We start from the raw sequence: 23,022 nt of genomic DNA on the forward strand, positions 1-23,022 counted from the left end.
CGGATGATATCGCGCAATGTAGGTATACCGCTAGCCTTGAACCCCTTCCACAACAAGTCCAGAGAGTGTTTCGTTCTTTGCTGTGAGTATCTGACGGAATACTCGTCTTGATACTCTAGCAACCTTCAAGTGCCACCAGGTATCAGTCAATCCATTGTATTTGACCTTGGCGCCCCTGAAGTGAAAGAGAATAACGCCTTCTAAACAAAAGTCAAAAGCAGACGGTTGACCCATTTTCGAGGCTCTGGCCTGCAGCCCGCAGCGAAGCAAGGCTGGGGAATGAGATGCTTCGGCCAGGGTTGTTTGTATAGCCGTATGCCAGATCAACTCATGCTTCATACTGCAGCATGTCATGCATAGCGAGTCTCGGGCAGCCCGCACAATGTGCAGCGTATCAGTAGCTAGCAGAACAGAGTGCCCACCTCTTCACTCGCATGGGACGAGAGCCGAGAAGGAAGCAGTAACAACCGCTGTCACTTGATAACATTAGCAAACGCTGCTAGCTGAGCATTCATAATCCAGTCGCAGCTCCTGAACGAAGTACATGAGCGATGATTGGGCGCGTATCCGTGTTATCGCTAGCATCACTAACATGTACTGCGTCGAGGGAGGACTGCTAAAGCCTGTGTTCTGTTTGCTTATACGTACAAGAGTATCCCGCCGAGTGGCAACTCCCTGCCCTGTTTATTGGGCTCTAATGGTGATCACAACTGGGTACGAAGTACAAGAAGCAGCACCCTTTTACTTACCGCACTTGTATTATCACCGTCCGCTTCGTTGAATTTGATTCGTACATCTTACTACTTCCGGCCGCTGGACCAGGCCGTTATATTGTGGGCACATGCTCGTGGGAAAGCACTCATCCATCTTATTCACCTTTCGTGTGCTGCGTGATGGCTGTTCCGAAGCAAGACAAAAAAAGATCAAGATCATGGCCAAAAAGATACTAGTTACTCCCGGGAGCGAGTTGGTTGTGTGGCTGGCCATGTGTCCTTTGTTGAAACGTGCTGGCGAGATGATACAGCCAGTGGGGAACGGCCAGCTGTCAAGCCTCCCCAGATGCAAGACACCACAACCACTCTAGTTGGCTGAGTCTCTTGTTCCCCGCCCTGCAAGATTTTCCCGGTAAGATACGAAGACCGCCCACGATGTAAATTCTCAATTGGGGAGGATTTCAAACGCTGTCTGAGCTGGGTGTCGTCCATTCGCATAGCGGCCATCTGTTTCGTCGCGAACCGAGTTTTCTTTCTGGTAAGCCGTACCCTGAGGGAAAAACTCTCACGAAAAGAGAAAGAGCAAGTCAAAAAAGAAGGCGAAAGGAGCTTGTCAATCCATACCCCCCTCCCCCTCATCTTCCACTCCCTTCTCTTCCACTTCCCCTACGCTCAGGCCATGCCTCAATAATAGATGGCTGGTAAGAAGTACCGGTACGGGGCAAGTGACCTTTGTACAGTGCGAAGACCACAATCTCCCACTTCTTTTAGCCATGGTACTTTGTAATCTTGTGAGCAGCTGTGTTGCGATGGACCTTTTGCTACCAGTTAGCGGCTTTAAAGTAGGCACCTGAATGAGAGCAGAAGAGAGGCAGAGTACTTACATATTTGAAACAGATGCTGCCAACCCTTCCTTGATGACGGTATGAGCCACAGAGATAATTGATATAGTGCCGCCGTTTACACGCGTGAAGAACCTAGAAGAAAAAAACCCCCCCGATTTTATCATGCTAATACGGGAGCGGATGTCGGGACATGGTCCATGAGTCAAGAGATGGCGTGGGTAATCGATCCCTCATGGAGGCTAGTATAGAGTCTGAAGCTGAGCATCCGTACACAGCATGGCGAACGCCTTTTGTTGTGGACATATCGCGGTTGTGACCCCAGTCGTGAAGAAATCCTCAGCGTCGTTGGTGGCAAACATGGTCGACGGGCTTCGTCTACCGAGCGTGCATAACGCATTCATGCAAGATATGTGCAAGACACTCGTGGTAGGCAAAGCCGTGTCAAAGGCATGCATGTTATGGTTATGCAAGTACGAACTCTTGCACACGCCGTGGTAAGCGTGCATCAGGCAAGATGAGCGGCGCTTTAGTCCCCGACGGAATCTTGCATTCGGTCGGCAGCACCCCACTCCTTTTCTGCAGTGGCACCACATCCCAAAGCCGGCATGTCGCGGATATCAGATCCTCGCTCGCCGTATCAAGGCATGCGCAAACATGAGTAGAGCATCGCGACAAGAGCTTGGTACGGATGCTGCAGCTAGGTACGAGCCAGAACCGAGGCGCAAGAGGAGCGAATAGCCGCCTCCCACGAGCAGCCGTCTTCCGCGGCAGCATGCAATGCGGAATGAACTTCTCCGGGATCGCAACGGTTAGCAGGGAAGTCCTTGCAAACGCACTTGCGCTTACACTTGCGCCTCTCCACACATGCCAGGCCCTTGGTGATCTCAAAACGCCCGCCTGGTTGGTTTATCTTCCAAACTGTGGGGTCGCCAGGCTGTATGCACGTACTGCTTGTACGGAAAGCTGTATAAACCATAGATGGGATGTTGAAGCATTATGGTCCTGGCAGTTTCATTGTACGACCAACAAGGCACAAATTCGAACCATAGCAGCTATGCTTTCAACGGAGAGGCACTTGAGTAACTTGAGCGATGCCAGCAATGAGGGCCGCGATTGATCTAATTTCTCCGATGAATTGGAGGGTTGGCTTAAGTTTATGATGAAAAGATGGTGGTTGCTAAAGCTGGCTCTGGGGCCATGATCATCGGAGTCGTATCAGGAAATGAAATGATGCAGATAGCGTTCGGTCCAAAGTAAACACTAGGCCTAGGCGAAGACGTAGATCGGGAATTGCATGTGACATTGGGGTTGACAATCTTGTTTGCGGTGTTTCCTATTTTGCTTTTGTTGTTTCTGTGTGCGCAAACGTGTCTCTCTCGGTAAGCGCTGCATAGGTAGGCATGTGCGGGAGCTAATGAGAATGAGATACTTTCTTTCGGTGTCTTTGGCAATGATATAGCTAGGACGAGCCCAATGCAAGCTAAATCTTTGTGGGCGAATGTCTCACCACACAACCATACAAGCCTAGGATTAGCAAAGAGCCTATGGTCGTCCGCTCAAAGGCAAATTTGCAGCAAATGCTACTTGTACTTCGCCATGGCTGCGGGCTAGCTAGCCGGAGCCGAGGGACCCAGAGCCTATACGACCACAGCGCCTTGGATCATGGCCCGGCCAGGCCAACAAACTCAATGGCTTGCAAGTGCTATATGTCGAGCCACCGGCGCGAAGGCGGGCTTGCAGAGGCGCCCATGAAGGAGTGCCTGCCCCAGTATGCATGATCCTGGAAGCTTAGCCATGCGCCGTGGCCAATGCAGAAAGGATGCATCGTGGAACTCTGTTCCTGATGCGAATGTGCGCCGTTCCCCATCGTGCGTGCGTGCATCGTGCGTCGCGGCTCTGGGTGCATGTCGGCACCATGCCATGCCAGATCGCCTTAATCGCCCGCCTCTTGCAAATCCCATGCGGTCGCCAAAAGTCCGTGGAGACAGAGGCGGCTTGTACTGGGTATCTCGTGTCGTAGCTCCGCTTCTATTTTCGGCGGGTTTCGGTCAAAACGCTGCCTACCCTGAATTATCGCGGCACTTTTGGCGAAGCCGGATGAGCGATGGAGCATCAGAGTGGGCAGAGAGATGAGGAAGAGAATTGGCCTCTGCCATCGCGAGAATGGGGGACCACGGGCTGCTATTCTTGACAAGCCCAGATTGGAGTACAAGTACTGCGCCTGCCTTGGATCGCTGCAAAACGTCGATCGGAAAGCGGGGTGGCCAAGATAGCAGGTGCCACTTATCGATAATGCTGAATCGAGGGCACTTCGTACTCAACGTTTGGGGCATTTACAGGTACAAACTTCAAGCCGCAACGGCGCATTCCGGTGCCTCTAGTTGACAGCGCCACGTCCCTGTCAACCCAACAGATCATCTATTGTTGTGCGTTCGGCGTAACTCACTGCTCGAACTGCATCATCATAGGGCAGCTCACGCCCTCCAGACTTTACTAGAGCACTCCGCAAAGCCCGAGTACCTGCAGAGGCTGTGCGCCGGGCTAGCAGCCCGAGCCGTAGCTGCTTCAGCCCGCGATGTTAATTCAGCCCGCGATGCTAATAACGCCGGATTTTTTTTTCCTCAACTTCTTTTTGACTTTGTCCATGCCAATTAGCTCTGTCATCTCAACACAGTTTGCTCCATTCGACTCATGTGCTATCATTTTTGAGGAGCGTTCCGTGTACCCGAGCGGATAGCGCAGGTGCAAGCGATCACGTTAAGAATTGCAACGGCAGAGGTGGAATACGAAGGCTGAGAGCGGGCTGGTGTTAGTCAGTATACTAGCCAGAGTTAGCGGAGAACTCAAGCTTCATACTTTCAGGAACCGGCCGAGGAACAATGAATGGAAACGGTACCAGAACTTGGGTATCACACACGTGTTTGTGCAGCCGCTGCTTTTAGCACCGTTATTAACGCGGAGCTATCCGATTTAGTGCTTGAAACAGAGTTTTGCGGCATATCGCTGCAGCTGCTGAGCATACAAAGCAGCCATACGAGGACAACCTGAAGCATTAATTTGGACTGTCCGCTAGTCATGGCATAACATTGTGCTGATCAGCGGATAATGCCCTTAAGATTGGTGTCTGCGCCACCACAAGGTTAAAAAGATGGCGCTCTTCCAGATAGGCCCGCAGCCGGCTATTTGCTCAGGATAAAGCTGAGATTCGAACTCCCTCAAATATTGCTACCGGTACAGCTATGGAGCTAGGACCTGGCCAGCATGATATGTGCTTGAGTAGTTGTCATACAGCCTGGATTCTGCCGGTGTTGCGAGGATCAAGGCGGAGAAAGGCGCCGGAGTGAGGATCGGCTAAGCAGAAAGCTTGTAGCATCGAGACGGAAGCAACAAGAGTGCAATGGACTTGTCTCGGCAACGCCTGAGCAGGGCAAAGTAGTGAATGGGTTTGCTGACGGTGGCCCAGCCACTGGTGAAAACAGTCGGACCAGTTTGAAAATGCTTTGTCGGCCGACGACTAGGCCACTACTAGACTAGCATGGGTAGGCAGGCAAAAGAGCCAATGGCCTGAATTTGTGTCGGTATCGCACTGGTGGCCAACTTTTGCCATGGATCTTCGGTGCCGGCATACGGCGCACCGCTCGTGCTTGTAAATCCCAAGGGGAGCATCGCGACGCTAAAGGCTCTTTCGCGAGATCATGGTGCTCGTAGCAATTCCGCTAGGACATGATACCAAGGCAGGGACGGGAAGTTGAACTATGACGATGGATATTAAGCCCCCCTCCTCTCAGGCTTCTCATGAGAGAGAGGAAGCGCTTGTACCTCCCCCGAGAGCTCAAAGTACATCATTCTCCGTAAAGACAGTATAGCAGGACGGAGCACCGTAGCATTGGCCTGCGCTCTCGCTAAGTCATCGCAAGGTGGCTAGCGCATTCTCCATTGCCCGGCCCCCCAACCCAGAATCGTCTTATCTAGGCAAGATCTCTGATGCGATTGTCTAATCGTATCAACCCTAGTCTCATGTAGCACCGTGCTCCGTATCCGCAGCAGGAGTGAGAGCTCTCAGACTGATAGCACAGGGTCCATGTCCGGGCATACAGGTGCAAGTAGACTCGCTCGAGCCTGGTCTCCGGAGCAAGAAGCGGTCCACAGTCCAAGATTCAGGGATGTCAGGCCACGCCCAATGCCTACCTAGCAAGGGGACAGAGACAACGCGTTACCGGCGGCCAGAGACAGACGGAGGGAGCGCGAGAGAGCGGTGGACGAGAGTCAAAAAGGGCACAGCACAGCAAAGCTCTGCTCTGTTGACGGCAGCAAAGGGCAGCGCCAGCCAAGCAAGCGCCGTCAGCACTCTGGGATTTGGCCGGAAGCCCCGTCTGCCCGTTGTCCGTCCGTCCCCTGTCGACAAGTATGGGTGGGTCGCAGCTCCTGCTAACGACCATCGTCCATCACCACCTCACCTTGACCCCATCGAACGAATCCTGGTGCTACGCTGATCCACCCACGCCGCGCTGGCACACCCCTCGGACCCTTGTCCAGACCCAGGCCCTGCGTTGGACGCCCAGCTCCACCCCAAATCGCACGTCTGCACGTACAGGTACCAAGTACCGTGCTCTTTTCGCTCGGGAGACAGCTCCTGCAAGCTTGCTCGCAGTGCGCGCCCAACTGTGGAGCTGGCGCCGTGGCGGGAGAGACTTGCAGCTGCTGGCAGGAAGAAGGTTCGTCGATTGCTGCAGCGTTTGGGCCTCCACGGGCGAAGGATGGCAAGATATCGCCCCTAGCCAGCAGGCGCTGACGGGCCAGAGGGCGAAGAGGGAGGACGACGAGAGGGAAGAACGAGGTCGGTGAGGAGTCGTGAAGGGGGGGGGGGACGTCCAGAGCTGAGCGGTGCTATGGAGAGAAGAGGCAGCGGCTGGACCGGGCCAAGCGCTAGGTAGATGGCCGTCCTGTGTTTTTTTTCTCTCTCTCTATTTTGCTGCTCCAAGCACTATTTGATGGAAGCGCGCTTTGGCTCAGCGCCACAGGCTGCCTGTCCAGCGCGCTCCAGCGGCAGGTGCCCTGGCGAAGCCCCGGGGCCAGCGAGCCAGTGGAACAGAACGGCGTCGGTACGGCGATGGGGATGGACGCCAATCGCACCCGACTGTACCTTGCGTGGCTCGTCAACGTCTGGTCCTCCAAGCTCTGCGCAAACCCACTCCAGGCCTACCAATCCACAGTCTGGCCTAACCGCGACGGGCTGCTTGGCCTGCGCAGACCCCCTAGCTCCCTCAATCGCCTGTATACGCGCCCAAGGGGCCCGGCGCCTGGTCGCTCGTACCGCCTGGCCGTACTGTACCTGGGGCGGCGCCGCCACGGTCTGCGCACTGTCCCGGCCGCTGAAAGTGAAAGTACCGTCACCACGCCCACTGTAACCAACTGGCAGCGGCCTCTGTTCCCCACCCGAACCTTGACTCTACCGCTATTCCCTGGCCTGGCCCCGTTGGTCTGCCTCCCCTCAACCGCCAAAAACAAAACCGTCCCCAGCCTGGCCTGGCGACAGTCTCTTCGATTCTCTTCCTCTCTCTTGTCTTCACGACTCCGCCGACCTCCTCAATTTTTTCTTCTCTTCTTCCCTTGTGGTTCAGCTTCCGAGACTGAGAGGCGAGAACGAAGGTAAGTCGAGCATTGATTGAGTCCTTGTCGCTGCCCTGTTGGCGGCGTCTTATTCCCCACCGTCATCAGCCGACTGAGAAGAGAGGAAAAAAAAAAGAGACATTGCCGGATAAGCTAAGCTGGCCAGGCCTCTACATCTCTTTCTCTTTTCTCTCCGCCATCCGCACAACCCTCCTCGACCGCCTTTCTCCTTTCCAACTTTTCTTCTTCTTGTCTTTTTCCTTTTTCTTTTCAGCATTTCTCATGCCCCAGCATCGTTCCGCCTCTTCTCTTCTCTTATCCGGCATTCAACGCAGCTAATCGCTCTGCATTGCAGTAGTGGGCGACTTTGACAAGGAAGCGAACAAACGCCTGCAGTTGTTTGCACACAGCTGTGGTCCGTCTTAAGGCTTCCTCCACCTCTCAAAACCGACCTTCTCCCTCTCACTTCGACACAGTCTTCACTCGCTGCTGGTATTCTGTTACTTGCGGCGTCTGTTGCACCGCCTTCATCACCGACTTTTTCATACTGCCTCAGCTGTTCTTTGAGAAGTCTTTGCTACGGCGTCTTCGAGGCAACATCCTCTCGCATGTTTTACGATTGAGACGAAACGATTGATATTGATGCCCTGTTACGACTAAAAACGCTTCTGTCACGAGTATCTCTTACTGTTTCGCAAAGAAGAAAGAAAAAAGTTCCGCCTCGTCGTTCTCATCGTTTCTCAAGCGTTTGATCACTAGATTTGTCGAGCCTGTTGGACCTCCTTGGACCACCTCCGTCTCCCCAATTGCCTTGTCTTTCCGATTGACTTTGGACTCTTTCATTGCGAGCGTTCTTCGTTGAGTGGCTAGCGTCGAATTCCATCGTTTTTAACGTCTTCTTCCTATTTTCCAGACAAGGCTTTGCTCTTGTCTGCACCATCCCCTGTTCTTACAAACAAGGAAAACAACCGGAAAGCTGGATTTGCCACACAGCCAAGTGCAGACCCGAGGGCCTTCTGACCTCCCGTACTTGGGCTTTCACGCTGCTTCCCGCTCATCGTTTATGAGCAGCGATAGATTGCCGTCTCTTCCGCCGCTGCCATACCAGGCAGACTCTTCAAACACCTCTTCACCGCGAGTTGGTTCCATTGCCTCGTCAATTAGCTCTCATACTGGGTCTCTGTCGTCGTATACCTCTGTTTCATCGTCAAACGGCCCCAAGACTCCGTCTCCAACGCTGCCTGCCCAAGCCATCACGGGGCCGGCCACTGCCATCGTCAGTTACGACGCGATGAACCAGAGTGCCGACATGTACTACGCAGGGCACATGTCAGCTGGGCAGCCGCCCCCTCCTCAGACCGTTACTTCTGGTCTGACGCACTATTCACACCAGCCTCAGTTGCTCCCTCCTGGGCCTTCACCTTACTCCAACCAAGCTCCCTACAACCAGTATGGCTACAATGGCATGACATCCCCTACGGCTGCACCTCCGTCAGTATCAAATCCCATGGGCAACCAGTCAACTGTTCTGCCTTCTATTCCCGGCGTGGCTGGCCAAGCTCAGTACGTCGGATTCGATACTACAGGACAGCAACCCCCTCCGGGCATGAAGCCTCGTGTCACCGCTACACTGTGGGAGGATGAGGGCAGTCTTTGTTTCCAGGTTGAGGCTCGAGGCATCTGTGTTGCTAGACGAGAAGGTATTGCAATCCCTGATATGTTTACACGCCTTCTAGTATAAGACAATTGCTAATTTGATTTGGTACAGATAACCACATGATTAATGGAACCAAGCTACTCAATGTCGCTGGTATGACTCGTGGCCGTCGAGACGGCATCCTGAAGAGCGAAAAGGTTCGCCATGTTGTCAAAATCGGCCCCATGCACTTGAAGGGCGTTTGGTATGTCTGCTCATCCCCCTTTCTCATTGGTGAGAAAAGAAGATGAATTGATCTCCAACTAACATTAAATCAGGATTCCGTATGAGCGAGCATTGGACTTTGCAAACAAGGAGAAGATCACCGAAATGTTGTATCCGCTCTTTGTTCACAACATTGGTGCTCTCCTGTACCATCCTAGCGCGAATCCCGCAAGGACAAGCCAAGTCATGACCGCCGCTGACCGACAAAGACGCGAGAGCGTTCCCATGCGAAACCCACCTCCTCCTGGCCTGCCATCAATCGGACAGCACCACCCATTGGCTCTGCCCGGGCCTCAGCAGTCGCTGCCTTCACAGGCAACCACCAGCAGGCCCCCTCTTGATCGTGCAGTAACCTTCCCCACGCCCCCTACTAGTGCTTCTAGCGTGATGGGAAGCATGGCCACCTCCGAAGGCTTCAACTGGTCGAGCCAGGGCATGAATGGATCACAAGGTGCCAATTCCATGACAATGGATGGCGGCCTTAATGGCGCACGCTCTATGCCCAATACTCCTGCTGCAACTCCTCCGGGCTCCATCCAAAGCATGCAATCTTATCCCTCTGCCGCTCAAGGATATGACAACCAGCGTCCGATGTACAACGCACCGTCGGCTCAGCACTCGCCTTACCAGAACTCGGCGAACCCTCCGCCGGACCGCCTGTACAGCCAGCCTGGCCCGTATACAAAGAGCGAGATGGGCCCCCCTGCAAGCCGACCCCCTGCGGCCATCTCTGGCGAGCAGCCTGACACCAAGGGTCCTAATGAACATCAAGGCCAAAACCACCCCGAAGAAGAGGGTGAGCATGAGGCGGAGTATACCCACGACAGTGCTTCGTATGATCACGCTCGTGCTCCGTACAACTACAGCAATGGAGCTGGCGTAGCAGCTATGCCCAACGATGCAAACATGCCGTCTGACATGGCCAACTCTCAGAGCCATCCTCCTGCCTCAGGGCGAGCGACGCCTAGAACAGCGGCGCCTCCCCAACCCTACTACCAGCACCACACTGGCTACAACTCCCCGCAACGGGTTCAACAATCTACCAGCAACTTGTACAACGTCATGTCAAGGGACGGGGCGCCACAGAACGGTGCCCCAGGCAACGACGTATATGCACAGCCCACCGACATGCCCAGCACCATGTCAAACGGCTATGCTACCCAGCCTCCGGTAATGAATGGCTCAGGTCAAGGCATGAAGAGAGGGCGGGACGACGATGATGACATCGTGCGGCCCGCAAGCGATGATATGGGTATGGACCTTAAGCGACGAAAGACCATGCTGGAGACAACAGTATCCGCACCTACGTACGACGCTCTGAACCGACCTGCTTCGGCTATCGCAGCTCCCCGCCGCGGGCGATAGAACCAAACTACGTAATCTGAACTTTTTGCCTTGAGTTTCATGTTTCACTATGTTCCATGTTCTCGAGGTATAGCAGCATATCAAGGTCAACCACGGTGGGGGGAAAACAGCGGCGGCGTCATGAAATAATATTTTTTTCTTTTGCAGCGATTTGTGGCACCATTTGCTTTTGGCCATTCTTCTCTTTCCTCCAATGGGGGTGTAACGACATTCCTTGCCGTGTACTTTTTTTTTTTTTTACACTTTTTACGTTTCTTTGCACCCGCAAACGACGATTCATGGGCTTTCGCTCCATGCCAAAGACGCAATGATGAATTCACGACTAGCCATCGATTCTATGTTATCTACGATGCCCCTGTCACGGATGTACATGGCTGATAAGTGACGGCTCCTTTTTTTATGCATGGAGGAATTTAATTGCACAAAAAGAAGGCGGCACGCGGTTGTCGGCTTACTCGTTCTCTCTCATTGTTCTTCCCCGTGGCTCTTAAGGCGGAGTTTGCGCGGACGGAGAAGATTAGAGGATTTACCTGTAATGATCTTCAGGCGAGATACAGTCAATCATGGGGTGGATTTTTCCCCATGAGTTTTAGCCTCAGCTTTTGTCTTTGATTTTCTTTTGCTTTTGTTTTTTTTGGCCTGATTTGTCCTTTGCCTTTGGTTTCTTTTCCTTTTCTTCTCTTTGCTGCTCTTTTTAGCTTCGAGGATTTGTTTTATTTCGCGAAGACGTGCGGGTTTTGCTTTTGGAAATGAGAGAAGACGTCGGGGCAAGTCCTGATAATGACCTTATGACCTTACCCTTGCTTTTTATTTCTTCTCTTCTCTGGTTATTAGCCATAAAAAGCACTACAGACGGTGCATTGGATGGGTTGCGTTATTAGGTAACGAATTTATGAAAAACGACAAATAAAAGCTATTGAGTATACGTTGGAAAACAAAAAATAGACTATCGAGTGTTTCTTGTGAGTAATTCTTTGTGTGTATGCATGTGTGAATGAAATATACCTCGAGTAGCTATCTCTGCTTGAGGGACTGTTGTTTGTGTGGTGAGTAAAGGCGGTTGAGGAAGTGAGGCCTAGTACAATTCCCAATGAGGTTGTTGTAAAATATTTGTAAGCATTGAAGCAGAGATTGTTACATTTTCCCATCCATTCTATGACCATTTACACCGGCTGCCTTGTTCTTTTTACATTTTGTTTTCTTTCTATTTTATGTTCTCACAACATGTATTCCCTATCATGACTCCAGCGGTGGCATAAACGCCATACCTTTACCCTCGCCTCCATTCACGCTCTTACTTCGAACATGCGTCCTCAGCTTCTCCAGGATCTGGCTATCCTTCCACCGTTGCGGCACGGGCCTGTACGCAGGCTTGAAATTGCCCACGGTCTGTGCCCATTCGCCCTTGGGAGGGTCCTTGGGCAGCTCGTCCTGCTTCCTCTCCATGAACTCGGAGCCTGAAGAGGCGCTGGCAGGGCTGGATGTGACGGAGGGGTTGGTGGAGGAGTTTGGTTCTTTCTGGGTGGCCCAGTAGTAGATGTCCCAGTCGTTTTCGTCGAGGAAGAGGTCGTATTGGGTCAGTTCCTCGGTTGCCATTGTCGGGAGGTTTTGAGAGGCAAAGGTGGAGAGGAGAAGATCCGACTCGAGGGTTCCGCGCTTCCGAGACTGGTCTTTTCCGAATCATAGTTAGTTCGAGGCTGAAACAATTGATAAGAGCTTTTTGTAGACATACATAGCAGTCTTGCGCGCTTGGTTGCATCGTCTTCGCCGACCCTTCGGAGAGGCTCAACGCGGAACGTTGCGCCTTGCAGTTCTCCCACTTGAAGCTCACCGGGCGTGACATTGTCGCTTCGTCGGAGGGCGGTTGTGCTGATGGCGCATCGTTGAAGCAGCGTCGTTTGAATAGAAGATGAGCGGGCGATGAAGCTCCGTAGAGGCGCTGCCACAGGGCGCATGGCGGCTGCACTGACAGACGGTGACATTGTGGGATTTGTTGTGGTTGAAGGCGTTTACGAATGGGTTTATCAGATAGCCGGAATGGCTGCTTTGACGGAACGACTAAGTTGCAAATTCGGCTATGGCGGGGCCGAGGACGGGACGCCACAAATAGCCTAGCGCTGTCTTTTGTCCTCGCAGTGCGCAGTGCCCCCTTTCAAGGGCCTTAGAGGGCCTTTTCAGGGCTTGTAGAGCGACTTTCAGGGCCTGCAGTGGCCAGGATTACAGCGATTGTGAAACTCTTGTAATGTCCCCTCACGTGAAAATCAGCGCAGGGCTAGTCCCGTTGCGGCATAACGCATAAAAGTTACTGGGTCAACAATGCCGCATAAACACCTTGTTCGCATATTTTGTATTAATAGGCCAAGGTGGTGGCCCTGGGGGGGAAGCCTGGAGAAGCTTAGCGGTTCAAGGTTGCTTGCTTCTGAACCCACCTCAGTGACACCAAAGTTCCACCAGCGAAACGAAACGCAACCACAAACAACCTCTGGGAAACAAAAAAGGAGGAGAAAAACGTCAGCGACGAAAAATAAAGAAAAGGGAAAGGAATAATAATTTTTTTTTGTTTCTTTCATATCATGTCGTCGCCGCGATCGACGGCCTCCGATGCAATGCTGAATTCGACCTCATCCGCCTCTGGAAGCGAGAAATACGAAGACGCCTTGGACGATGGCATGACCAGCACGCCCAAGACGGAGACGTCCAGCAGCAGCAGGCCCGAGTCGCGGGTCAGAAGCGACGATGCACGATCCAGCCAGGAAAGCGTGTCGCCAGTCAAATCCCGCCACAGCCGTATTATGTCAGGCACAGAGCTGTCGCCGCTCAGGATTGTGGAGAGCCAGCGCAGCTCATTGGACGGTGCGCTGCTCAAGGCAAGTGGAGGTGTGCGCAGCCCTCGCAAAGTGTCGCCCGATCGCCGGTTTCCTGTTAAGATCAACATCGGCGGCAACACCATATCGCGGGTCGCAAACGAGCAGTCGCCCAGCATCGACGAGGTGGTTTCCGACAGCGACGGTTTCAAGCGGCCAGTGTCTCTTTTCGACGACCGGCGGCGCAGAGGCATCCAGGAGGAGGACGAGGAGGCGGCGAACCACAGCCAGGCGGGGGACTCTACGATTGGCATGGAGGACGTCGAGACGCACCACCGCGGCGACGCGACCGCCGGCGACGAGGACTTCACCATGGACGTCAGCACCTTTAGCAGCTTCTCGGCGGTGCCCAACATGGCGATGCTGGCGAAGCTTGGCCGGACGCCGACGGGCAAGCGCGGCGCCCATGCGATGGACGATGACAACTTGAACGAGCGCCCAAGCCGCTCGCACAGGTCGTCGATTTCCTCTAGACGCGACATCTTGTCGCCTTCGCGGACCACGCCCAATCTGCCGTTGACGGCGACACCTAGCGGCAAGCTCTCTAGTCTCATTGACCTTGACACGCCTAGAAATGTGCCTTCCATCACGGCTCGAGAGTTGGAATCGCTCAAATCCAACTTTCTATCTGAAATATCCTCGCTCAAGGCTTCGCTGAGTGGCAAAGAGGCTGAGGTGCACTCTCTCAAGACGGCCGTCGTGGATGCCGAGACAAGGGTCGGTGAATCGATGGAGAAGATGCGTGAGGAGCGTTCGCTGAAGGAGGAGATGGAGAATGTGCTCCGGATTGTGAGAGAGGAGATTATCGAGACTCAGAGAGAGAAGGATGAGCTGGAGCAGCAGCTGGACGAAAGCGAGAAGAGAAGAGAGATGTCGGAGATGATGCACCAAGAGGCCGAGAGCAAGCTGGCCGGCATGCGTGCTGGTAGAGATATGGAGAAGAATGCATCGCCCGAAAAGCCTTCTAGCAACACCCGTGAGGTGGAAATGGCCGTCGAGCGGGTGGCACGCGAGCTGCACGCCCTCTACAAGAGCAAGCACGAAACCAAGGTTGCTGCGCTGAAAAAGTCATACGAGAACCGATGGGAGAAGAAGGTACGAGAGCTGGAGGTCAAGATCCAAGGGCTGACTGAGGAGAATGAAAAGCTCAAGTCTGGTGGCGACGTGACCATGACCAAGTTTGACGCTGTTGAGATGGAGGAGTTGAAGCAGTCATCCGTGCGAGACCACGCGACCATCAAGGAGATCGAGGCAGACGTTCAGCGACTGGAGGCCATCGTCTCGACAATGCGAGCGGACAATGACGAGCTGCGCATCAACCTGCAGCAAGAGAGAGTCGAAAAGGGAGAGCTGGTTCAGCTGGCGGAGGAGCTCATGGCCATGCAGACGGTCCAGCAGGCGCCGACACCAGCACCGCCGCGTCAACCGTCTCCGCCCCAGCCTGCACCCCAACGAGAGATGCGGTCGCCGCCGCCCCGAGAGATGCGATCACCGCCACCGCGAGATATACGATCGCCACCGCCGCAGGTGCGCCAGCCAACCATTGGACGGGCAGACTCGGTGTCGTCCAAGGGACCGAAAGCCAACCCCGCCAACCGCCTCTCCGGACTCCGGGCCCCGGGGACGATGCTTCGACAGCCGCACGAGCGGGGAAAGGGCAGCGTGGGAGGCTTGCCTCGGCCAAATGGCGCGAGAAATAGTGGCATCTTGGGCAATATTGAGAAGATGGGTTACAGAGGACAATAATGCAAATGCTGCCCTGTGCTTTGTTTCTTTTTAACCCTCGCAAGACAAGCATAGCGACGAAGGGTACATAGAAAGAAAAGATACACTACTATATGGAGTTTTCTTTGCTTTTCTCCCTTCTTTTTGATTTAGAATTTTGCCACTTTCTCAACTACTCGCGCTTTTTGGGTTTGGTCTTGGATGGAAACGGTCGGGAGGTCCTAGGAATGACTTGTCTTTTGTATGAGAACGTGCGCACTGTGTTTCTCTTGTCCCCTTTTTCTTTTGAAGAGGGAGAAGAAAGAAGAAAATAGTTGCTGCCCGCTTCATGAGGAGTTTATTCTTTTATGATGAGATGATATCCTATTGTTGTTGTTGTTGTTGTCGTCGTCGTTATTTGACAAAAGTGAGGGGTGCCATTTTTCTTCTTTTTTTCTTTTATAGCTCCCTTCTTCGATCTTGTTTTCGTTTCGTCTTTCTGTTTTGCCCCCTTTTTGTAAGGACGGAATGGAGAGGGTCGTTTTTGTTAGTATTACACTTGGATGATGATGATTTTATGTTGATGAAGACAATTTATTTTACTCTTATTTTATACTTTAACAATACTTCTGTTTGCGCTTGGGTTTGAGATGTGATGGTACGAGTGATGCTTGCTAGCTTTGAGTCTAGAGATTTTGTTTCTCCAATATGCATGCTATTATGTTATGTAGAGCTAGATAAAGAGGTTCATTCATACATCTCATTAAGAAGAAAAAGATAAGGAAAAAAACAACGAAAAACTCTCAATTCGTCGCCCTCACAGTTTGTACGCCTCCTTGGCCGTGCCCCCAAAGATCATGGCCCGCTCCTCATCGCTCAGCGAGCCCATGTAGCACATCTTCTCGACAACCTCCTTCCACTTGGGCCAGGCCTCGTCCACCTCGTCCATCTCCTCGTTCTTGTCCTTGCTGTCAAAGCCGACGGTGCACACGGGCCAGTCGCTGGCAAACATGATGCGGCTGGGGCCAAAGGTGGCGAGCACGACGCCCAGCCAGGACAGCGTGGACTGGAAGATGTGCGAGGGGTCCTGTTCGCGCAGGGCGGGGGTCATTTCGGCGAAGCCGCCGGAGAGCTTCATGTAGGTGCGGGAGCATTTGCCGAGGGAGAAGATGGCGGTGCGCCAGGCGGTGAAGGAGGGGTCGGAGGAGACGTTGTAGACGGTGAGGTCGGGTTTGCAGAGATGGTCTGTTATTTGGTGTTAGTTGTATAACATGCGTATAGTATATAGTATTGGGGGAGAGACTCACTGATGATGAAGGTGACCTTTTCCTCGTCTGGAACGCCTTCGTGTGCCCGCCCAATCATCTCGACAGTCTCTTCCAGCTGCTTCCTGCCGCGGCGGTGCTGGTCAATGGCCACTTCGAACACGAAGCCTCGCTTGCCCAGGTACTTCAGCCCCTCGATGAACTTGTCCTCCAGCATCGTGCCGTGCGGCTTGTCCTGAAGAAGGTACCTAAACCCCTTGATCTTAGGCCAAGCCTCACCGGCCTCCTCCTCGACTCTGGCAATGTATTTCTCTAAAATCTCAGCGCCGCAAATGATGGGCGCCCACGGCACAATGGCCAGACATAGCGACTTGTCCTCTGGAGCGTGGCCCTCGCCGTCGAGGGGCGTGCCGAGGGCGACGCGCTTCAGCCAGCGGACTTCCTTCAGGGGTCCCTCCCAGCCGGCCTCGGCCTCGGCGCCGCCAGAGGTGATTGCAGCAATGTCGTGTTTGCGGTCCGTCTCGACGAAGATGAAGCCCAGCAGGGACGGGGCGGTGCGGGTGGCGCGCTTGTACTGGTCGAGAGAGAATTGGCCGGCGAGCGGGTGGTCGGGGGTGGCCCAGGCGAGGTTGGAGACTTCGGATTCGGGGTAGATGTGGATGTGGGAGTCGATGATGGGGAGGACGAGGCGGTCTTCGGGGGAGGACATGGTGGTGATGGAGATGTCGGTGTATGTGAGGGAGGGAGGCGATAAAGAGGATTGGATTGGTGTTGTTGCTCTTTGTTTAGTGGATTGGCAGTGAAGAACAATTGACAGCTCAAATGGTGGTAAGAGTCACGAGAGAGAGAAAAGGGAGATGGAATCTATACGAAATACAAAAAGCATCTCGAGCGTTGCTACCCCGAGCTCAGCTCATGGAAGGTCCCCTTTTTATTGACTTGACTACCCCGCCATGCTGCAGAACTGAAGACCCCCCTGAAAGCTCCGAGTGGGGGGAGTGACGTCCCTGGTGAAAGTGCCGGTGGTGGGCAGGAAGAAAGTGGGGGATCAAAGCCTGAGAGTCATGCTGCTGGGAAGAGCAACTGGAGGCCTTTAACCCGAGGAGCCGGAGGGCATCAGGGGATTGGAGAGAGACTTGTGAGATTATGAGGGGGTTCAGGTTAGTTTGACGGTTTAGTATACAAGGCAATTGGCAGTGTATGGTGGCTGAGGGAACAGGCAGTTTGTGGAGCGTGGTGGCTTTTTGGTGGCTGCGCGCTAGGAGTTATTGTTTTGGTTGTTTTATATGCGACGGGTATTTTGGTGTTGAGATGGTTGGTATATACCGTGAGGATGTGGATATATAGACTTGAGCCTCATTTAACTAGATGAATAATGGGAATTTTCTTATTCAAGACGATAAGAGCTACTGCAGTGTAACTGATCTGATTGATAGGTTGTACGTTTCTTGGTTGCTACTTGTCCAAGTCTAGCTCTCTTATATCGAATCTACTCTGTACCAGACACTCTGAACTATAAACTACATCATGATTCTTCCATCACAATGAATTCTCAAGCTCTATCAGCCCCCCCACCGCAGCATCCACCTCGCCATCCAGCTTCGCCGCATCCACCGTGCTCCCCAGCGGCCGCCTGCTCCTCCCGCCGCCGTAGCCATAGTACTTTTGCAGCGCCGCCTTGATGCCCGCGATGCCCAGCTGCACCAGCGCCCAGTCGGCCCTGCTGAAGCGCGTCTGCAGCTCCTGCGCCTCCTTCAGCCTGCCCTCGTCGTAGAGCCGCAGCATGTGGGCGTGCGTCTTGGGCAGCAGGTTGGCCGTGGCGGCGATGACGCCGTGCGAGCCGCCGACCAGGCCGTGCAGGAAGAAGTCCGTCTTGCCGGCAAACGCCGCAAAGGGCCGGCCGATGCGCGGGTCGTGGGCGATGCGCTGCAGCTTGCCCATGTTGCCGCAGGTCAGCTTGCAGCCGACAATGTTGGGGCTGGCGGCGGCGAGGCTGGCGATGAGGTCCGAGTCGAGGTCGATGCCGCCCGTCACGGCGGGGAAGTTGTAGAGCAGGATGGGCAGCGGCGAGGCGGCGGCGACGTCGTGGAAGAAGTTGAAGATGACGGGCTTTTGCATTGCGCCGACTGCACCGTGTTAGAAGGGATTGACTCAGATATATAGGACTTGACTTCGTACCCCAATAGCTCGGCGACAGCACCAGCGCATAGTCGGCGCCCGCCTCCTTGGCCTCCTTGCACAGCTGGATCGTCTCGCGGGTGCTCTGCACGCCGCAGCCCGCAACGATGACGGCGCCTGGCTTGCCGTGCTCGTCGAGGACCTCGCGCGCCAGGCGCAGCACCTGCTGGCGCTCGTCGTGCAGCATGTGCATGGCCTCGCCGTTGGAACCCTGGATGACGAGCCCGTCGACGCCGCCCTTGGCGAGGCGCGTGAGGTGCGCGCGGATGGCGTCAAAGTCGATTGTCTCGTCGGGGTTGAAGAAGGCGACGGCGGGGACGTAGATGCCCCGAGGGGGGCAGGGAATGGAGGCTGTCATGGTGGTGGTGTATGCTGTTGTTTGGTGTTGCTGCTCGGCCTCTTCAGTTTCTACTCCAATTCAACAAGAAGCAAAAGAATCGACTATTCAATCCATCAACGAACCATTACACTCAATGCTTCTCTTCGGCTTAAGGATTTAAAATCCATCAATGGGCGCCCGATTGCGGAGACCCATCCCGCCGTGTAAGTGGTTCTGCTGCAAGAGCATTACCCCTCCATCTCCAACCCGCCAGCGGATTTTTATCCTGCTCAGCTGTATTGGCGTCTTTGAGTTGGATGGCTCATCTTTCTACCGCTTTTACACCCATTACCACATATTAATGAGCAATTGCAGATACTACCCATGAGTGAAGTGAAGCACGTACCAAGGCCGATACGGCTTGATTTCCCCTGCATCGGCTTTTTATACAATATGCCGATGGCAGAGATGGGTTGGAGAGTTTTGGTGGTCTTGGCCTGAATGGTGGCAGCGAGTGCTCAGTGAAATTGAAGAGTAGATGGTTGGGACTGGCGACATGAAGTAGTATTATACGCTAAAACTGCAGCCTGCTATAGGAATTGGGTGGCATGAGACGGACTAAATCAAAACATATAGCGTGCTGCTTGCTAAACGCCGAATGGCCTGAAAAGGATGATACTAGGCCCAATTGTTAATAATTTGATTCCTTGTCGACTACGATGCGGACTTCTGGTCGAAATCCATGGCTTTAGCAATATCCTGAGCGCCGGACATAACCAAAAAAAACCTAAGAGTGGGGTTATGATTCGGCCCCAGAAAATTGGTCTCGGCAGCGCCAGCCGGGAGTGCTTTGGTGGGGGGAGGGATCCATGGACGACTTAAACGCCGAAATCGTCCAATGGCGTTAGGCCCACACGCTGCATTCTACTACTTGGCTTCGGACAACAACACGTCGAGGGAACTAAAAGACATGTATGAGAATGAAGCAGGGGACTTTCATCCGGAGATGAGCTGGAGATTTGGAAACGTTCCCTTTGTAAAGCCCGAGTATGACCGTGTGGCTTTTTCTTTTCTTTTCTTTTCTTGGATGGCTTCTATTTTGTGAAGAAGGGTTATAAAAGGGGATGAGATGGCTCTCAGTCCCTCGGCTTGAATCTCGATACTCACTTCAGTATCATCACCTTGATAACAAGCCAGTTAATCAGTTCAATTGCCTTACAAGTCTTTCGACTTACATCTTATACCCATACATAGCAAGTCGTACACAATTGCTAGGTAACTACGCAACATATAATACCCAAAGCATCAAATAAGCCCCAACAACCTTAATTCAACCACCATGGCCGTCACGCCCGTCTGGTTCATCACCGCCGCCTCCTCAGGCTTCGGCCAGGCTATCGCCATCGCCGCCCTCCGCCGCGGCCACACCGTCATCGCCACCGCCCGCAACCCATCCCGCATCCAAGACCTCGCCGCCGCAGGCGCCCACACGCTGGCCTTTGACGTAACCTCTCCCCTCTCCACCATCGAGGGCGTGGCTAAGGACGTCTTCGCTAAGCACGGCCGCGTAGACTACCTCATCAATGCTGCGGGCTTCATGCTCGAGGCCGCCGTTGAGGAAGCCACGCCCGAGGAAGTCTACGAGAGCTTCAACACAAACGTCTTTGGCGTGATGAACACGCTGCGTGCCTTCTTGCCGTACATGCGCGCGCAGGAGGTGGCTGATAATGGGGTCCGCGGCGTGGTGGCCACGTTTGGCAGCTTGGGAAGCTGGCGAGGCGTTGCTGGCGGAGCAGTCTATTCCATGACTAAATGGGCGTGCTCTGCACTGGCTGAGTCGCTGGCTACCGAGCTGGAGCCGTTCAAGATCAAGGCCACGGTTGTTGAGCCGGGATACTTCCGCACGGGGTTCTTGAACCCGGGAACGTTGGCCTCGTCAAAGGTTCGTATTGATGCGTATGAGGACGAGAAGACGCCTACGGGACAGACGAGGAGGCGGCTTGTAGTGACGGATGGGAATCAGCTTGGCGATGTGAACAAGGGCGCGGAAGTCGTGGTGGATATGCTGTCTGGTACTGGGGTTGCGAAGGGGCGAGAGCTTCCGGTGAGGGTTGTGCTTGGAAGTGATACGGAAAAGGTGATTCGGGACAAGTTTGAGAGCACGAATAAGATTCTTGAGGAGTGGAAGGACGTTTTGAGAAGTACCGACTCTCCTTTAAACTAGACAAGGCGGTATCTGATAGAGGTTAACTTGCACCATGATTTCAGCATATTTGCTCAGCGCCATAGATAGAAAATGTAATGCTTCAAATTCGTTAACATATGTGCTACCTATGCTGTCGTGAACGCATTAGAATCGTCTTTTCATTTCATATCATCCATAAAAAACTGTGAACCATTTTCATGATTGATATAAGGCATAACCTCTCCTCCATCCGGAAAAAGCAAATAAACTCCGTGCTCTTTTAAAAAAAATCCCTAAAGACCCAAGGCGCCTCGCAAGATCTGCATAAACTTCCATACGTCCTCAAACCGGCTGTATAGCGGCACTGGTGCCACACGTAGCACGTCTGGCTTTCGCTTATCGCACATGACTCCGTTTGCCTCCAGTGCCTGGGCGATGTTGTCCAAAAGACCCTCGCGCAGTAACAGACTCAGCTGTGTGCCTCGTCGGGCGGGGTCTCGAGGAGTGATGATCTTAAAAAAGGGCTGCGCGGCGTTGGATTCTGCGTTGATCTTGTCTAGCAGGTGCTCGGCATAGGCTGTCAGCACGAGGGCCTTGGACCGCAGCTCGTGCATGCTCGTCTTGTTAAAGATGGAGAGGGCGGCTACAACGCTGGCCAAATCCAGCGCTGATGGGTTCGACACCTGATATCCGGCTGCGCCCGCGGTAGGGACAAAGGTATTGGCCATGTTGAAGCGGACCCGCTTGTCGCCTCCGTACCAGCCCGCCAGGCGTGGCCGGTAGGTTGGGTTCTCGGGATCGTTGGAAAAGTCGACCTTGCCGTACTTTTCGTGCACAAACGCACCCGCGGTAGCTCCCGGTCCCGCATTGATGTACTTGTATGTGCACCAGCAGGCAAAGTCGACGTCCCAGTCGTGCAGCTTCAGTTCCACGTTACCGGCCGCATGGGCGAGGTCCCAGCCGACCACAATCCCCCGCTCCTTTGCATAGGCCGTGATCCTGGGAATGTCAAAGAACTGGCCCGAGTAGTACTGGATACCGGGGAGCAGAATCAGGGCGGTGGAGTCGGCATGCTCATCAATGGTGGCCAGCACCTTTTCTGTGGAGATGATAAAGTCGTTGTCTGGCTCAATCTTGATCATGCTTTGGGCCGGGTCGTGACCGTGCCAGACAATCTGGCTCTCAATGGCATAGTGGTCGCTGGGGAAGGGCTTCCACTCCAGAATGACCTTGTGCCTCTTTGCGTCGGGCTTGTAGAAGCTGGCCATCAACACATGCAGATTCACCGTCAGGGTGCTCATGTAGACAATCTCATCCGGAGACGCACCCACGAGATCGGCAGACCTTCTGGCGCAATCTTCGGCCATGTCTTGCCATTGCACCAGCGGCGACTTTCCCATATCCAGGAAGTGGCCATTGACGCCGACAGACGCCCACGTTTCCAGCTGGGCAAGGACATACTCGCGGACGGCCTTTGGTTGGGCGCCGAGCGAGTTTCCAACAAAGTAGATGCCCTGCTCGGCCTCTGATGCATTCCCATTGACACCGTTAGTGCCATTGCTCAGCTCACCTGCAGCATCCAATTAGCATCTCAATGGCTCATCATTACAGTACAATGAATTTACAATGAGATCAAAAGAAAGGATGATCCATGTCCACGACGCTGAGGTGATGCCGTGACGGCCTTTGATTGGACATACCGGGAATGGTGCCATCCAACGCTCGCTTTTTCAACGAGCCCTTGGTGGGCAGAATAAACTCGTCGCGCAGGTGTCGCAGCGAATCCTGCGAGTCTAGCTTCTGGGCGAACTGCAACGAGTCTGCGTCCGCCGGGAACTTGGGCGGGGCGCCGCTACGAAGGCGCTCGACAAACGCTGGCAAGTCCATATTGTTGGTGTTGTTGACCCTGCTATTGTTGTTGCTGCCGTTACCGAGAAAAGCAAAGTCGCTGGCTCTGGCTCTGGGGCTGAATGCAAAGGCTCTATTCAGCGCCGTCGTTGGTTTGAGGAGCTGCCGTCGGGGCTGAAGTCTAGCGAGAACAGACATTGTTGCG

The 23,022-nt window shown here is 53.8% G+C and overlaps 8 protein-coding genes across 8 annotated transcripts; 3 read left to right on the plus strand and 5 right to left on the minus strand.

The window, feature by feature from the left end:
* Nucleotides 1–1,797: 1,797 nt before the first annotated feature.
* Nucleotides 1,798–2,151, minus strand: TGAM01_v207621 (hypothetical protein; the record flags this gene model as incomplete). The annotated part of the gene is made up of 1 exon (XM_024550132.1): nucleotides 1,798–2,151. The coding sequence occupies one exon, from the start codon at nucleotides 2,149–2,151 to the stop codon at nucleotides 1,798–1,800; it is 354 nt and encodes a 117-aa protein (XP_024405097.1).
* Nucleotides 2,152–6,668: 4,517 nt separating this feature from the next.
* TGAM01_v207622 (cell pattern formation-associated protein stuA) lies at nucleotides 6,669–10,454 on the plus strand (the record flags this gene model as incomplete). Its single annotated transcript, XM_024550133.1, has 4 exons — nucleotides 6,669–7,207; nucleotides 8,129–8,868; nucleotides 8,937–9,069; nucleotides 9,143–10,454. The coding sequence occupies 4 exons, from the start codon at nucleotides 6,669–6,671 to the stop codon at nucleotides 10,452–10,454; spliced, it is 2,724 nt and encodes a 907-aa protein (XP_024405098.1).
* A 1,236-nt stretch (nucleotides 10,455–11,690) lies between these two features.
* Nucleotides 11,691–12,436, minus strand: TGAM01_v207623 (hypothetical protein; the record flags this gene model as incomplete). Its single annotated transcript, XM_018805114.2, has 2 exons — nucleotides 11,691–12,124; nucleotides 12,187–12,436. 2 exons carry the CDS (start codon nucleotides 12,434–12,436, stop codon nucleotides 11,691–11,693), a joined length of 684 nt encoding a protein of 227 aa, XP_018661564.2.
* A 591-nt stretch (nucleotides 12,437–13,027) lies between these two features.
* TGAM01_v207625 (hypothetical protein) lies at nucleotides 13,028–15,064 on the plus strand (the record flags this gene model as incomplete). Its single annotated transcript, XM_018805115.1, has 1 exon — nucleotides 13,028–15,064. The coding sequence occupies one exon, from the start codon at nucleotides 13,028–13,030 to the stop codon at nucleotides 15,062–15,064; it is 2,037 nt and encodes a 678-aa protein (XP_018661565.1).
* A 775-nt stretch (nucleotides 15,065–15,839) lies between these two features.
* On the minus strand, nucleotides 15,840–16,996 carry TGAM01_v207624 (hypothetical protein; the record flags this gene model as incomplete). The annotated part of the gene is made up of 2 exons (XM_018805116.1): nucleotides 15,840–16,267; nucleotides 16,330–16,996. 2 exons carry the CDS (start codon nucleotides 16,994–16,996, stop codon nucleotides 15,840–15,842), a joined length of 1,095 nt encoding a protein of 364 aa, XP_018661566.1.
* An 830-nt stretch (nucleotides 16,997–17,826) lies between these two features.
* On the minus strand, nucleotides 17,827–18,823 carry TGAM01_v207626 (hypothetical protein; the record flags this gene model as incomplete). The annotated part of the gene is made up of 2 exons (XM_018805117.2): nucleotides 17,827–18,413; nucleotides 18,466–18,823. 2 exons carry the CDS (start codon nucleotides 18,821–18,823, stop codon nucleotides 17,827–17,829), a joined length of 945 nt encoding a protein of 314 aa, XP_018661567.2.
* Nucleotides 18,824–20,123: 1,300 nt separating this feature from the next.
* TGAM01_v207628 (hypothetical protein) lies at nucleotides 20,124–21,008 on the plus strand (the record flags this gene model as incomplete). Its single annotated transcript, XM_018805118.1, has 1 exon — nucleotides 20,124–21,008. One exon carries the CDS (start codon nucleotides 20,124–20,126, stop codon nucleotides 21,006–21,008), a length of 885 nt encoding a protein of 294 aa, XP_018661568.1.
* Nucleotides 21,009–21,262: 254 nt separating this feature from the next.
* Nucleotides 21,263–23,015, minus strand: TGAM01_v207627 (hypothetical protein; the record flags this gene model as incomplete). Its single annotated transcript, XM_018805119.1, has 2 exons — nucleotides 21,263–22,539; nucleotides 22,670–23,015. 2 exons carry the CDS (start codon nucleotides 23,013–23,015, stop codon nucleotides 21,263–21,265), a joined length of 1,623 nt encoding a protein of 540 aa, XP_018661569.1.
* Between the last annotated feature and the right edge of the window lie 7 nt (nucleotides 23,016–23,022).

Source organism: Trichoderma gamsii, assembly GCF_001481775.2.
Source record: "Trichoderma gamsii strain T6085 chromosome Unknown Scaffold_29.2, whole genome shotgun sequence".
In the NCBI taxonomy this organism is placed as follows: Eukaryota; Fungi; Ascomycota; class Sordariomycetes; order Hypocreales; family Hypocreaceae; genus Trichoderma; species Trichoderma gamsii.